This window comes from Phaseolus vulgaris, chromosome 3 (assembly GCF_000499845.2).
Source record: "Phaseolus vulgaris cultivar G19833 chromosome 3, P. vulgaris v2.0, whole genome shotgun sequence".
In the NCBI taxonomy this organism is placed as follows: Eukaryota; Viridiplantae; Streptophyta; class Magnoliopsida; order Fabales; family Fabaceae; genus Phaseolus; species Phaseolus vulgaris.
In genome coordinates, this window is record NC_023757.2 from 50,544,074 (window position 1) to 50,559,275 (window position 15,202).

At 28.3% G+C, this 15,202-nt stretch overlaps 1 protein-coding gene across 1 annotated transcript; it reads right to left on the minus strand.

Moving 5' to 3' along the window:
- Positions 1 to 4,328: 4,328 nt before the first annotated feature.
- Positions 4,329 to 6,422, minus strand: LOC137805984 (ammonium transporter 2 member 3-like). The gene is made up of 3 exons (XM_068605859.1): positions 5,761 to 6,422; positions 5,349 to 5,634; positions 4,329 to 4,955 (listed from the first exon to the last, which is right to left on the minus strand). The coding sequence occupies exons 1-3, from the start codon at positions 6,364 to 6,366 to the stop codon at positions 4,393 to 4,395; spliced, it is 1,455 nt and encodes a 484-aa protein (XP_068461960.1). The 5' UTR covers positions 6,367 to 6,422; the 3' UTR covers positions 4,329 to 4,392.
- Positions 6,423 to 15,202: the final 8,780 nt, after the last annotated feature.

Sequence of the window (15,202 nt, forward strand, 5' to 3'; positions counted from 1 at the left end):
AAGTTTGGAATCACAAAATAGGTTAATTTTATTTACATGGTATTCGAGATTTTTATTCTATCATTAATGAATAAAAATTCATTTTGGATAAGTTTTAAAGTAAGAACTACAAACATTAACCATCTTATTCGTTAACCCTGTACAATTGTAGTATCTTTACAATATCAGTACAATTTAATCATGTTCATAAAAGAAAAGTTGTATGGTGTTAATTTTAATGATTTGCATGAATATTATGTTAATAAAATTAAATATTGCATTGATATATTTTAAAATTTTCCTCTTTCATAGAGATTTGAAAATTTCCTTTTTGAAATATATTTTATAAACTTCTCCATGTCATAATTAAAAAAACAGTAGTATCATATTATACTATATATATAAGAAAAATAATGTCCCTATGGATTTGTAGAAATATTATTAATATTTTGTGAAGTTTATTTATAAAAACTAATATATATATATATATATATATATATATATATATATATCACTACAAGAAAAAATTATTTTAGTTGCTAACAAAAAGCAAGACTATAAAAAAGAAGTCATTATCAAGGATGAAGTCTACTCAATTTTGACACAAAAATAAATGTCAAAATGGTGTCCACAATGGAAACCTTTAACTCACACTAAAAATTATTAAAATAATAATAATAATAATAAGTTAGGGTCTAGAAATGAGAACACAAAGTAGATGCAATGAAAACAAATTAAGTGACAGAATAATATTAAGTATAATGGAAAACACAAAGTGGATGCAAGTTAAAAATTATTAAAATAATAATAATAATAATAATAATAATAAGAAGAAGTTAGTGTCTAAAATGCGGACAAAAAGTAGATGCAATAAAAAAATAAGTTACAGAATGATATTGCGTCGAGAATAGGGACACAAAGTGAATGCAAATTAATATTTTATTACATTTAACGTAGGTCCAAGCGACATTAATATTTGTTTCCCAGGTAGTATTCCCAATGACGACAGTTTACTCACATTTGTTTTCTTACGTAGTGTCCCCAACTACGGTAAATTTAATTATCTAAAGATCACCTATCGACTAAAGATTAAGACATTTCATAGTATGTAAGTAGGTGCAAACCTCACCTTATAAGCTATTTTTAATAATTATTTAATTTTATATTCATTTTAGTGTTCCCAAACCTATGTTAAAGTTAAATAATATATTTTTTTTAATGTAGACTTAGTCAACACTACCTCTCTTTTGGTCTTTGCATTGCTCTTTTAGAGACTTTCCCATCATTATTTCTTGTAGTGTATATATTTCAAACTTTCTTTTTCTAAAATTGTTTTTTTAATTTTTTAGTTAGATAATACTGTCATTTTATGTAAGAATATATATATATATATATATATATATATATATAGTCACAAATATACAAATAAATATTTTTTCCTGGTATAATATGACACATTTTTAATGTAATTAAGATGTTAAAAAAATTTGTGAAAAAAAACATGATAATAAAACAAAATTTTGATATATATATATAAATTAACATTTTCCTTTTTTTTCATAATTAAAGATATCTCAAATGTTTCCATTTTATAAATATATTTTTTCATGCATCCAACACACATTAATGAATCATAAAAAGACCTTACTAAGAAATATAAACGCAGTTCAATTTGGTCACATTTATTTCTTCGACATATAAGGAAGTGACATAATGGTGATATCCTCTCTTTTAGGAAATAATGGTTACATGATTAAATCAATATAACATGGTAAATACGAGATTTCCAACTTTAAAAGATTCCTCATTATCAATTTATATGTTCGTTGAATGGAAAGATAACATTAGCCGAAAGAAAATATACCGATAAAGTATAATTATTGATTTAAAAAAAAAAGAATTAGTTCTTATGCAACACATCATATAAACAAAACTTCTATACATAAAATATCTTGTAATTATTATTTTGTCAAATGGTTAGAAATCTCACATCGATAAATGATTTTAGATAAAATCTTGGACTTAGATCATATTTAGGTATTCGATAACTCTATTTTCATATTCAGATTGATGTTTATCCCCAATAATGTGTATCAACTATTTGTGATTTCAACACCTATTCTATTTGATGGCATGATGACTACCGGTTTGGAATGAAGCTTTTTGGCCGAAAAGTGGATGCTCTTGGACAATAACTAAGTTTCACCCTATTGTAAATCTAACAATGGTAGAATTTGAAAGAGCATTCTAGCTATATCTAAAATGACAATAACAATATGTTAGTCACTACAAGAAAATGATGAAATAGAAACCAATTTTTAGAGACCAAAATAATTAGTTGCAATAGTAACTAAATTAGACACCATCTTGGAAACTAAAACAAAAATTGGTTTCTAAATTAGTTTATATTATTTTCTATTATTGTTAAATAGTTTCTAAATTAGTCTCTAATTAGCAACCAAGGTTTTAGAGACTAAATTTAGAAACTAAATAATTGGTAGATAAAACATTAGTTGCTAATTAGATACCAATTTAGAAACTATTTAACAATAATAGAAAATAATAGAAACTAATTTAGAAACCAATTTTTGTTTTAGTTTCTAAAATGGTCTCTAATTTAGTTAATATTGCAACTAATTATTTTGGTTTCTAAAAATTGGTTTCTATTTGATGATTTTCTTGTAGTGAGTGTTTAATTATGAGAAACAATTTTTACTCTGCCTCAAAGGAAATCTTGACCTTGTGTTACAACCAAGGAAAGATTGACAACGAACTTCTCTTATTCGGTTGGTACTTGGATCCCTTGTGTTGTATGAAGTATTTGAAAAAGTGATGTTTTGCAAATTGTTCTAACTATTTGTGTAGGACAATTGGATTTGTTTTTGTGTAGGTTCTTGTTCTACTGTTGGTGTGGTTATGAAAAGAGAATGTGGCTTCCGGTCAGGATTTTTGAACAGGTTCTTATGATATATAGTTGTTGAGACTATGAACAGATATTGCGGCTCCCGAGCAGGTTAGTAAGTAGGTAAAGTTTCTTTTGGTTTTGAAGAAAGCGGGTTCAATTTGGAGTAATTTTTGTGGGATTTGTTTGTGGGTGAGGGATTTTGTTTTGTAAATGTGTTTGTGGGCTTTTGGTTGTATTAGGGGACGTTTTGTGTGTATTGTTTTGACTAAAGACTGGTTAAAAGGACCTGATAAGGTAGATGATGATTTCTGTTGATATGACTTACCATGCCTTTCAATTGAGAATTGATTTGGTGGTTTGTAGAGTCTAAAGTATGTTTGTAGATTGGCTACTTTCAGTATAAAGCTTGGGACACCCCTCAATTGTCTCATTTTATTTTATTTATTCTTTGTTGATAAAAAAAAAAATCGGATCACCTATAAAGAAATAGTCTCTCGCACAATTTGGTAGCCTCAGTGTGAGGGGTGTGTTGGAGATCTCAAATCGACTAGACATTAGGACATTTGATAATATATAAGTGGATGCAAATCTCACCTTATATATAAGTTAGTTTTATAAGATTAAATTAAACTTAAAGTTTACTTCTTAATACAAATCATAAACCTAACATATGGATATTCCTCTAAAATATTCACAAAATAAACCTAAATAAAACTAGTGCCAACTAAACTGTTATTAACTTTATTTATATTTAATATTTATATAATTAGCATAAGTTAAATCAACATTTATCTGATATTAAAATAAATATTTTTATTTATTTAAAAATTAAAATTAATTAATATTAACTCAGAGTTGAGAACTAGTATCATTAAACAAAGTTTATTAGTATCGGGCAAGTTAAAATTTGACATTATTATAAATATTTTTATTTATTAAAAAGTTTGTGTTATAGTGAGTGTTAACAAATGTATATCTTTTACATAATATAACATTAAATTTAAAAATACATTTTTAAATATTTTAACTTAAAAAAAATAAAAATTCCACGTTATAGTTGAGCATTACCTAAAACAAAAAATAATGGTGTACGAAAGAAAGGACAAAGTTGATTTTATTGTCTTATTCGCGTTGACATTTCTCTTTTTTTAATTCACTTTACAACTAAAAAATTATTATTTAAATAAAAAATATATAATTTTATTGAGAAAAAGGATACGTTATATAGGTGAATGTATCTTGTAAGAATTGTTTTCCAATCTTTTAAATAGTTGTGTTAAAGAATATTTATCCAAGTAAACCCAAATCTTCTGGATGGAAATCTTATAAGATTAAAGCATTTCATTATATATAGGTGGATACAAACTTCAACCCTATGAGCAGGTTTTATGGGGTTGAGTTAGACTTAAAGTCCACTTTGTAATATGAGCCATTTCGAGCCTATCCTAACAACGGCGTGAAGAGATGTGTTGGAGATTCCACATTGACTAGAGATTAGAGTCTTTCATCTAATTTTCTTGATTCTTGGGGAGAGGAATAGAAAACTTTCGGCGACAGAAAGAAGGAATGGTTGGACTTATATGGAGACGAAGAGGGAACCTCATTTTCTCTCCATCACCCCACAATGCGTATGCTTCTTCTCCATGAACAGCATCATCACCAACCTCAAGATCCTCTTCTTGCATCCGAAGATCCACAATGCGGCTTACAAGAACACAAACCAGGCTTGTAACAACCACATTCCAAACAATGATGAACCCTGCTCCAACTAACTGGTACAATATTTGCCGAAACCCTTCACCCACTGATTCCCCCTTACAAAAGCTGTAGACTAAGCCTGGGCCATATTGCTCATCGTCGCTGTACATTATTCTCAGAAGCTTCGGTTTCGCGAACACGCCAGAAAGAACACCCCCAAGAAGACCAGCCACTGCATGAGTGTGAAACACTCCTAATGTATCGTCCACACTCTGAAAGAATGCTGACTTTTTGTGTAACACCATCATCGTGTACCATGGAACGGAACCAGACAAAGCTCCCATCAACACTGCCGCCCATGAATCTACCAAACCTTTTCACATACATAGGTAAAAACATAAGCTTAAAGACAATGTTTTTACATGAATAATTGTTGGAATCCAACATCATACAGAGAATAAAGCATTTCATTTCTATTTTATTAATATGGAAGTGCAAATCTTTTTATTATGATCCATTTTGAACTTATTTTAACTAATGTTTATTAATCTTATCATCAGACTACTTCACTATCAAGTCATATCATCTATAATATATTGTCCCACGCAATAATTATCACTTTCGAGATGATGGAGATGTGTTGGAGATCCTACTTTAAAGTATTTTATTTTTTATAAAGTTCACCTTATAAACTAGTTTATGAGATTGAGTTACACTTAAAATTCACTTAATAATATTATTAGCATTATTCATGAATGTATTATACCTGCACCTGGTGTGATGCAGACGAGGCCAGTCATCATTCCCTGTACGGCCCCGGTGACTGAGCTCTTGGTATATACAATCATGTCCAGTGTAAGCCAAACCAGTAGGCTTGTAGCAGTACATAGATGGGTATTGAAGATCGCCAACGATGCAATTTCTCCCACTTGGAAAGTAGCTCCACCATTAAAACCTGTCCAACCCATCCACAAAAACCCTGCACCTCCAAGCATGTGAATTATGTTATTTGGTGGAAAGTTTTGCCTGTCATAGGAAATTCTTGGACCAACCTGCCATTAATGGGATTTACAACATTATTTTTGAAAAGTGAAGTTGTAGATGATAATTTGTGTGTAGAAATTTGAACATAGAATATAGTTTTGTAGAAGTGGTAGTGTTGATTTTGATGAATGTACCCAATAAGCGGCTGTGAAACCTGCAATGCCAGAAGATAAATGAATGACGAAGCCACCAGCATAATCGATTATTTTTCCTTGAAGGAAGCCATAGTTGTCCCAGATGCTGAATGCACCAACCGTGTAAGAGAAGGTAAGCCACAAAGGAACAAACAACATCCACGCATAGAAGTTCATTCTCCCGAGCAAAGAACCTGCAAGCAACACAACAGTGATTGCTGCAAAAGCAAATTGATAGAAGACGAAGTCAGCCATTGGAAAGAACCCAGTCCTTGACTTCCCAAGCAGAAACTTGCCTCCCAGAGCGTGGCTGGGCTTTCCCACAAATGGCAAAAGCCCGGCCCCAAATGCCATGCCATGAGCCCATGAAACCCAACAAATGAGCACACAAGCAAAGGCGTAGAGGGCCATGAAGGCCGAGTTCACAGCCCATTTTCTCTTAACCATGCTGCCATACAGGATGACAAGCCCAGGAACACTCTGCAGGCCCACTAAGGTTGCTGCCGTTAATTGCCATGCATTGTCTGCTTTGTTGTTCCACTCTGGTGATGCATCACTTGGCAAAAGCGATGATGGAAGTGGGAAACCGTGAGAAGTAGAACTCATGGTGTTTGCAAAATTTCCTGTGTCGTGGGGGTAGAGTTTGGAATATAAAGGGTGTCAGAATTCGAACATTTTTTAAGGAATTTTCGAAATAATCGACCAGTTGTTGTTTCTTGTTGAGGTGATTCGACATTACGCACTAGATTCATTTCAAAATTATATTGTAAAAGAGCTAAACTGGAGAATCTTAAGCCACTCTCAGCTGAAATTTTATAGTTTTATAATTTGCATTTGAGACAGGGGCAATTCACTTGTGACGCGAGGAACATTGTTCTAATCGATTTCATTAAAGAACTTAAATTTAATTAATAAATAATGATTGAGGACAAGGCAAGATTATGACGCATTTCAAACTTTAAGTAAATAAATTATCAGTTTAGCTCACTTGTGTGACTTGAGACGTTGTAAAGTCTTTTGCTTTCTTAAATTATTCGCTTACAACCAATAGCCAGCAATATTACAGTTTCTGTTTTTACTTTTTACTTTGTAATTACAAACATGTCACTTTTATTCTTAGATATTATTTGGTTGGTTATTTGTCTGCTTTACACTTTTTTTTTGAAAAATTATTGTTAAAGATTTTTTTTTATAGGTAAAGAAAGAATAAAAGTTATAAGAGTGTTTAAGGGATACTCTAACCATTATACAAGATCTTCCAACTCTTCTGGTACCACGAAACCAAAGTCTTCACTATACAATGGGCCTAAACAAATATTTGTATAACTCAACTCTATAAAATTGACTCAGTTTTATAAAATCAGATTATAATGTGAGGTTTGGACTCACTTATATTTAACTCTAGTCGACATTTAATCTCTAACATACACTCCTCACGCTAGTGGATGATCTGATAAGCCCAACAAACACTTGCTATGATAAATTTTACATGACTTTTGTACTACCGGATGGCCGAAAGGCCGACCAGACGACAAAGCCGACTAGACGACAAGATGCAAAGCTAAACACGTAATTAGGTATAAACAAGCCAACTTAGGTGATAAGCACGGTTAAGACATAATTGGATCTTCGTTTGGACCCTAAAGCAGGCCCATAGCAGTCATAGCCCATCTAGAGCAGTATAAATAGCAGAAGAGACACAACACCCAAGGTAACTATTCATTCTCTACTCTTCTGGTACCTAGCTCTCAGACTGACTTGATCGTCGGAGTATATTCGCAGGTACTCCCCCTATCGTGTCCAGATCAAAGGAGATTCATTCGAAAGAAGCCTAACCGAAAGATCGGAAAGACGAGAAGATTGCAACAAGAGGAAGTGTTCTGCAGGGTTTAGGTCTTGTAAGAACAACTTTGATATCATATTGAGAAATGCATTTTAAATCTAACTTATGCTTATAAAATCGAACTTATAAGGTGAAATTTACATTTTTCTTATACATAACTCGTGGAATCTCTAACAATTTGAGTGTTTTAATTTTTTTTTCTTAAATTATTTTTAGTATAACATTGCTTAATGTTTAATCACCCATTTAGATTTTTGTTTGTTTTAATTCTTATTTATTATTTTTATTTTGTATTATGTTATCTAAGGTCGTATGTTCAATTGAAGCTAGAAGTTGCTTAAGTGGTTTTTTTCCTAATACACTTTTTTACATAAAGTACTATTGAGCTGGTAGATGAACGATGTTTTATAATAAATAAAAGACACTCTTTGATATCATTTAGAAGTGAATTTGACCTTACTTAGTTTTATAAAATTGATAAAAGAATGGTTCTTTATTTATTTTGGCAGTAGTTCTAGTATAGTAAATATAGGACTTGTCTTCTCCTTAATCCACCTCCTTATATGTCTACTATTATTAGATTTTTTTTGTCAGCAAAATAAATCTGATAGATCAAAATTGGAACTATTACTAGGCTTGGTACTAGGATAACATGTGAGTAACTATTTTAAAGGTTCTAAAATAAATTTTGATATCATTGAAAAAAAAAAAATCAATTTTAAAAACACAAGCTTTGTAAAGTGAGAACGACTCATACTTACGAAATATATTTTGACACTATTAATTTAAGCTTTTTTTAAACAAATCTTTTCACATCAACCTTAAGGGACTATTTTAATAAATCTAAGATAAACTTGAATACAATTTAAAAAATATTTTAGATTTAATTTAATGCTACAAAAGTCATTATAAAGTAAGAATTATCCCAAAAAGCAAATGATGATGACTCCTTTTTATTTTTCTAAACTGCACTTATTTTCTACATGAATTTTTCTAAGAATACCATTTGACCAAAATGATGTTTTAAATAACAAGAAAATTATTAAGTAATAACTAAGTTTAGAAACTAAAAATAATTAATTATTATATTAATTAAATTAAATACTAATTTAAAGATTAAAAATTATTCATATCTAAATTGGTTTTTATTATTAATAAAAATTTGTAAAATAATTTTTAAATTTGTATATAAATTAGTTATCTAAATTTTACCGACTAATATTTTAGATTTTAGATAAAGTAGTAGTTAAAACTTTGGTAACAAATAGTTAGATACCAATTTAAAAACTATTTTATAAATTTTTGTTAATAATAAAAACTATTTTAAATACCAATAATTTTTTTAAGTTTATAAAAAAAAAATTAAATTAATCGAATAATAACTAATTATTTTGATCTTTAAAATTAATTTTTTTATTTAATAATTTTTTTTAGTGTATAATAAAACCTATAAGCTTAAACTGTACAATAGTTTTTCAAAATAAATTCTTCTTCTTTTATGTGTCATAATGCTTATTTGTTTGCATTTACTAAATAATCAGATTTATTATTTGTATGTGTGCAAACAGAGATATTAAATGAGTCAATTAATGCATCCATATTTTGAAAAATAAAACATGAGTCAATGTATCAAAAGAAGATCAAACACAGAGAACATAAAAGAATAATAAATAAGATTGATCAAACCTATGAAGAGCATCTAAAGGGACATTTTCTGAATAAATATTAATATCCAAATAATATTGTAACTGTTATAACTTTCATATCTTCACTCTATTACTTCATATTTTTAAACAACCCCTCTTGTTACAGAAAATCCAAAGAGAGTGAACACATAAATCTTGTTGACTTACTTTGACAATCCTAATTAAAATCTTAATTGATCTTCTTTCATGATATGTCTTCTTCCAACTTCATTTTTTTCATTCCAAAACTTAAATATGAGATATTTTTTAAGTCTCATACTTAAATAAACTATATATTAATGATCTTTGGACAAAATTACTATTTCTATTTAATTTATGAATTATTTTGATTTTAATTATGTGAATTTAATGTATTTACTTGAGAGACACACGTGTAGTGAGAGTAAACAAATGCTAGAGAAATCAACTAACCTTGATTATATAACATACATGACTAATCGATAAAATTATTTTAATCAGTGTTAATATTAATCACCCATTCAAATTCTGCATGAGTTCAATCCTATGAATCTATGATGCTCTTTTCTCGATCATATGTTTTTTTTTCACACCTATTATCTGCCTAGGTTATTTTAATATTAATGAACTGTTTATATTAAATATCCTGTACACTCAACAAATCATTATATAGTATAGGGATTTTAATACTTTCACACTCAATTTATTTTCACATCTACTTAATAATCAATTATACTATTATTTTAATAATTTTTTTGTTTATTTAATTACAAAAGTTGAGCTTTGCGAGCCCTACTTCCTGCAGTCTCAAAATGTAGCATTTAATTTTCAAACTTGAACTTCTGGGATGTTACTTCTGAACATGTAATTTCTCTAAAGCATTTTTTCTCAAATTGAATAGCATCTTTTCACAGCATTCTTCTGCAGATTAATTAATCAAGCTTCATATATACAGCAAAAGCACTTGTAGAGAAATAACAAGTTCTACCAAGATTTATTGCTGCATATATGTTTGAAATCTGAAGGAAGGGTTTGAAGTTTGTTATGCATCTGGTTTGGAGTTTTCCAATTGTAATATTGGAAGCAGCATATTCCGATGATAGCACATAAACACAAACAGAAATGCCCTAAATAATGTGAAATCATGGTGAGGTTGTACTGGTGATGATGATGAATTAATTTGATGAAAAAAAGATGTAGACGTCTGGTGTGTGCATGTGTAACCTAACCAGATTGCAACAGAAAAAAGGGTGAAGATATTATTATGAGGTATCATTAATTGTTGCCATAAATACCATATCAACCAAAGCAGAAACTGGGTGGTATATAAAACAAGGGTTGGCAATTGCAACAGAGATACTGCTTTGCCATATTGAGGAAACATGAGAGAGGGTTTAAGGCATGGAATTGGTTTTCCTCCAAAGCAAGTCAACCCCACCCTATTAGTTAGTAGTGCATGATTTTGTGAAGGAAAAAAGAGAAGAAAAGAAAAGAAAGTGTAGAGTGGGGAGTGAAATGGTTTTGACAGTTCTAAGACACAGTTTCATGGGTACCTCGGCTATTAATGTTGCAGCCTGTCTATTCCAGAGGGAGATTCCCTCATTAAATGTGGTGGTCTTTCTGGTTCCTCTGTCACAACGAGTATCGCCATCATGCTCAACCTCTTTCTTCCCTCTCTGCCCACTCTTCACCCTAACCAAAACTGCCCATGTCAGTTCCTTCAATTACACTTCTGCCCTTCTTTCACCTCCACCATCTCTAGGGTTACTTTTCACTTCTTTCTACTCTCACCTTCTTCTTCTTCTTCTTCTCATATCTTACTAGTTCACTGCTCTTCTATATAACCAATATACATTATCAATTGAGATTATAAAGTCAAAATATCTCTCAACTAATCTAATCTTTATCCACTATGTCAAACTTTTGTTGACATTAGTTGTTTCAAGTTAATCCATATGAATTTTAAAACATATTTGGATTAAAATGTTCTTATTTAATACTCTTTATTCCAAAATAGTAGTTTTTTAATATTTTTATTTTAGTTTTAAAATAATACTATTTTAAACTTTTTAATTTTTTTTTCAGTAATATCATTCATATATATAATTAATTAAGAATAATCTATATTGTATTATTTAGGTTAAAGATTACTTAAAATAATTGAAAAGTCAAAGATAATTTTGCTTAAATTTATACTTCTCTATAGTAAACACAAAAGTAAATATATAAAAAATATTTGAGATATTAAATCTGTGTATAAGTGAACACTTTTTTTCATAACTACTAATATAATATATCTCAGTTTTTTTACTATAAATTTATTATCGAAATGGGACTGGTTTTAAAAGAAATTATGAATTAGGAGAAGTTGTATAACATGATCCAATTTTATTGTGAAGAAGTTAGGTAAGGTGTGATACGATTTTGATTTTGGTTATATTAAAATAAAATCGTGTTAAGGTGACACAACTTTAGTAATCTGATACAATTTTGATTTGAGATTTTTTTTAAGCGACTTCAATTTTACTAAATTTTTATTTTGAAAAAAAAATTAGAAAGTTTTGTAGGAAAAAAGTTTAAATGGTTATAACTTTTGATAGAGAATTTTGATTGAAATGTATTAAAAATGAAAGTGGTTCGAAATGAAGTAAGGAATGTAATTGTCAAATCCAAGACAAATTTTCAAAAAATCAACCATTTACTAATATATTTTTTTTGTATTTTTTAGATTCTTTTTATATTTTAGACTTTTTAGTGTATGTTTTAGGTTAAGGATTTAACAAATTTTTAATTAATTTTTTAATTAAAAAATAAATCTGTCTTAATTTTATAAAAATAAATAAATTAATAATTCAATAAATTATTCAATTTTTAAAAAATAATAAGAAACAAACAATTTTTTTTTTCAAAAATAAAATTGAGTAAAACTAAAGTGGTGTCACTTAGACATCACTTTAGTGTAACCTTAAAAAAAAGACATTAATCAAATTTATGTTAGATTTATCAAAATCATGTCACTTGACAAAACCTCATCTTAACATAATCAAAATTGTGTGTTATGACTTCTTTATAATAAAATGTCACGTTAAATTTTTTCAACTTATAATTTTGTATAACTAGCTTAATTTATTAATTTATGTAATATACTTGTTCCAACCTAATAAAAAAAACTCACATATGAACACATAAGAACACAAAACCTAGACATGGGTGAATGCTCTCCTTCTAGTGTGACCATTATATACTATAACATATCTTTTTGACCCTTTAGTTTAAAATTTATATTAATTAAAGTTTTCTTTATAAATTTCATCTCCCTAAGCTCTTATGTTATTGACATGTAAAACGTGCATAAAATGAAAGTTCAATCTCTAATTTTATAATCTATAAGAATAAAATTTATGGGAATTATTCAATTATAATCTAAGAATACAATTTTATAACTTCCATCTCTACTTTTTTTTTATAAAAAAATAGATTAGAAAATATAATCTCATAGAAGTTGATGCTATACAATAAAGACTCTCATACAAGTTTTATCTCTATATAATAAAGTTACTCCTAACCAGCAAAAAGCAAAAGAATTGATCAGAAATTGTTGAGAAAACTTTTATTAAATGTATTAAATTGTTTATTTATTTATAGCTAGATAGTTGAAAAAGATATGACTTTAATATTCTAAAAGGATAACAGGAAACATTATTATGATAGTATAGAAGAAGAAAATGTTGGTGGAAAAAAAAGGGGGAAATAAAAAGTGGGATGGAGGGAGAAGTGTGGATTTAAATGCTATGTCCCAGCTTTATGCTTTGGTAGTCGGGGGTTTTAAATGCTATGTTCAGACACCCTTTTGAAAAATCTTAAATCCCAACCAAGACATTCTCAACATTCACAACACAACCTTCAAAGGAACACTCTCTTCTTCTCTTCACCTTATTGTGCCTTCTCTTCTCTGCAAACACCAGCCTTTGGTTCAGGCACAAAAAGAACAAAGGGTGCACAGACACAACTATATGAAGTAGTTATTGTGATATTGGCCTGGTTCACTCAGACATCATCTGTATCACACAGTTCTGTCCTTGCCCTACAAACAACAACATTGTAACTTTGTGTGTGTTGTGTTCGGTTTGATTGAGCCGTGCCAATATCTCAGTGCTTCTTCATGTTTCTATAAAACCTAAGATCGTCAATTGCAAAGGTTTGTTTCTTTTCTTCTTTTCTTATTTCTTGTTTACACTTCTACTTCACAATTCAATTCAATGATGTATACATGAACCATATGGTTGGCTGAAAATGCCTCATGAATGGGTCATTATATTATTACTTCTGTTAAGAGTTTAACACTTTGTTTATGTGGCTAAACCTAATTACAAACTTGAAACCTTTATCATCATCCATGAGATGAAGGAAAAAGTTGTGTAATATTGCATGACCATGAAAAGACATGGATGTAAGACACAACTAATTACCAAAAGAATGAAAGAGGATTTTATTTATTTGTTTGCTTATTCACATATTAACTAATGTTTTTGTTTTTATTCTTGCACATCTTTAAATTTGTTGTACTTTTTAAAAGAAACTAAAACAGAAAAAACGTGTGTTAGTTTTCGGTAGTCTTTTTTATTTAATGTGAGAGATGAATGTAAAAGAAAATATACCAATTCTTAAATATTTTTCTTCTCTATAATTGTTTTCACTTTCCTTTATAATTTATTGTTTACTCATTTACAACAATTAAGAAAAATAATTAAAATTAAGTAATCCTTTTAAAGAGAAAAAACTAAATAGTTAATAGTATTGTATTTATAAAAAAAATTGAATCTCTCCAAATCATCCATAATTACTTGTTTAAACAAATACCAATATTTTGGTTTCTCTTCGCATTAATTACCTCTCTCTAGTTATTGATATAGTTTATTATTATTGGAAAAAGTGGAGAAAACAAATGAATATAAAATACCAATGTAATTATTAAAGATGTTTCAGATTTTTTTTTTTATAAAAATTTGATATTAAATAACATGGTGATCACATAGTATTTTATAAAATTATTCATATTAAAAAAAGCCTTAAAAACAAAAAGGACTAAAAGAAATGTGCAGTATTATGGAGTATATTTTAACTTTTTCAGGTAATAGTAAATGCAAAGTATAAATATTTTAAAAGATTAAAAGTACCAACATTTAAGCCTATAAAAAAAAACATTTAAGGGTAAATATTAGAAGTGCATAAAAAAACATTGATTAACAGCATCTATCTGCCCTCCAAGTCAAGCAACTTAAATGTTTACATTAAACTAGTAGAACAAGAAAACTAGTTAAATTAACAAAAGTAGTTAATTTATTTCTCTCACAATAATGAAACTTAATTATAACAATCTATTAGGTACATAGTTTTCTTTTTTTATATCGGAAAAAAAAATTTATATATAACTAACATTATACACTAAATTATTAGAACAAAAAAAGCTAATTAAATTAACAAAATTAGTTAACCTATTCTTCTCACAATCATGAAACTTAACACTCTATCATGTACCTAACTTTTTTTATCGACAGCAGTATAGTTATAAATATAAGAAACATTAGATTGCTTCAACTTATATACAAAATAAAATTTTATATAAATGTATGTAATAGATATTAAAAAATAATTAATAATAAAAAATTCTATTAATATATTTATATTGTAATAATTCATTTAAATATCGAAACATACATACTAATTATATTATAAAATAAATTATTGTAAACTAAAACATATGCTATATTAATATATCTTTCTTATAAATTTTTAACACTTATTTCATTCATTATGTGCTCAGATTTATCTTTATTTGTATATTATAAATTAATTTTATCGATTTTATCTCTAACCATCTTCTTCTTTTTATCTTGTTTTGTCACCTCCTCACTTCTACAAATAAGAAAAACAC

Bases quoted from the DNA above. Each gene is read 5' to 3' on its own strand.
- LOC137805984 (XM_068605859.1), bottom strand. From the start codon at position 6,366: ATGAGTTCTACTTCTCACGGTTTCCCACTTCCATCATCGCTTTTGCCA. The intron at 5,635-5,760 runs GTACATTCATCA...CATTAATGGCAG, and splicing joins GTTTCACAGCCGCTTATTGG to GTTGGTCCAAGAATTTCCTA. The intron at 4,956-5,348 runs GTATAATACATT...GTATGTGAAAAG, and splicing joins CTGCATCACACCAGGTGCAG to GTTTGGTAGATTCATGGGCG.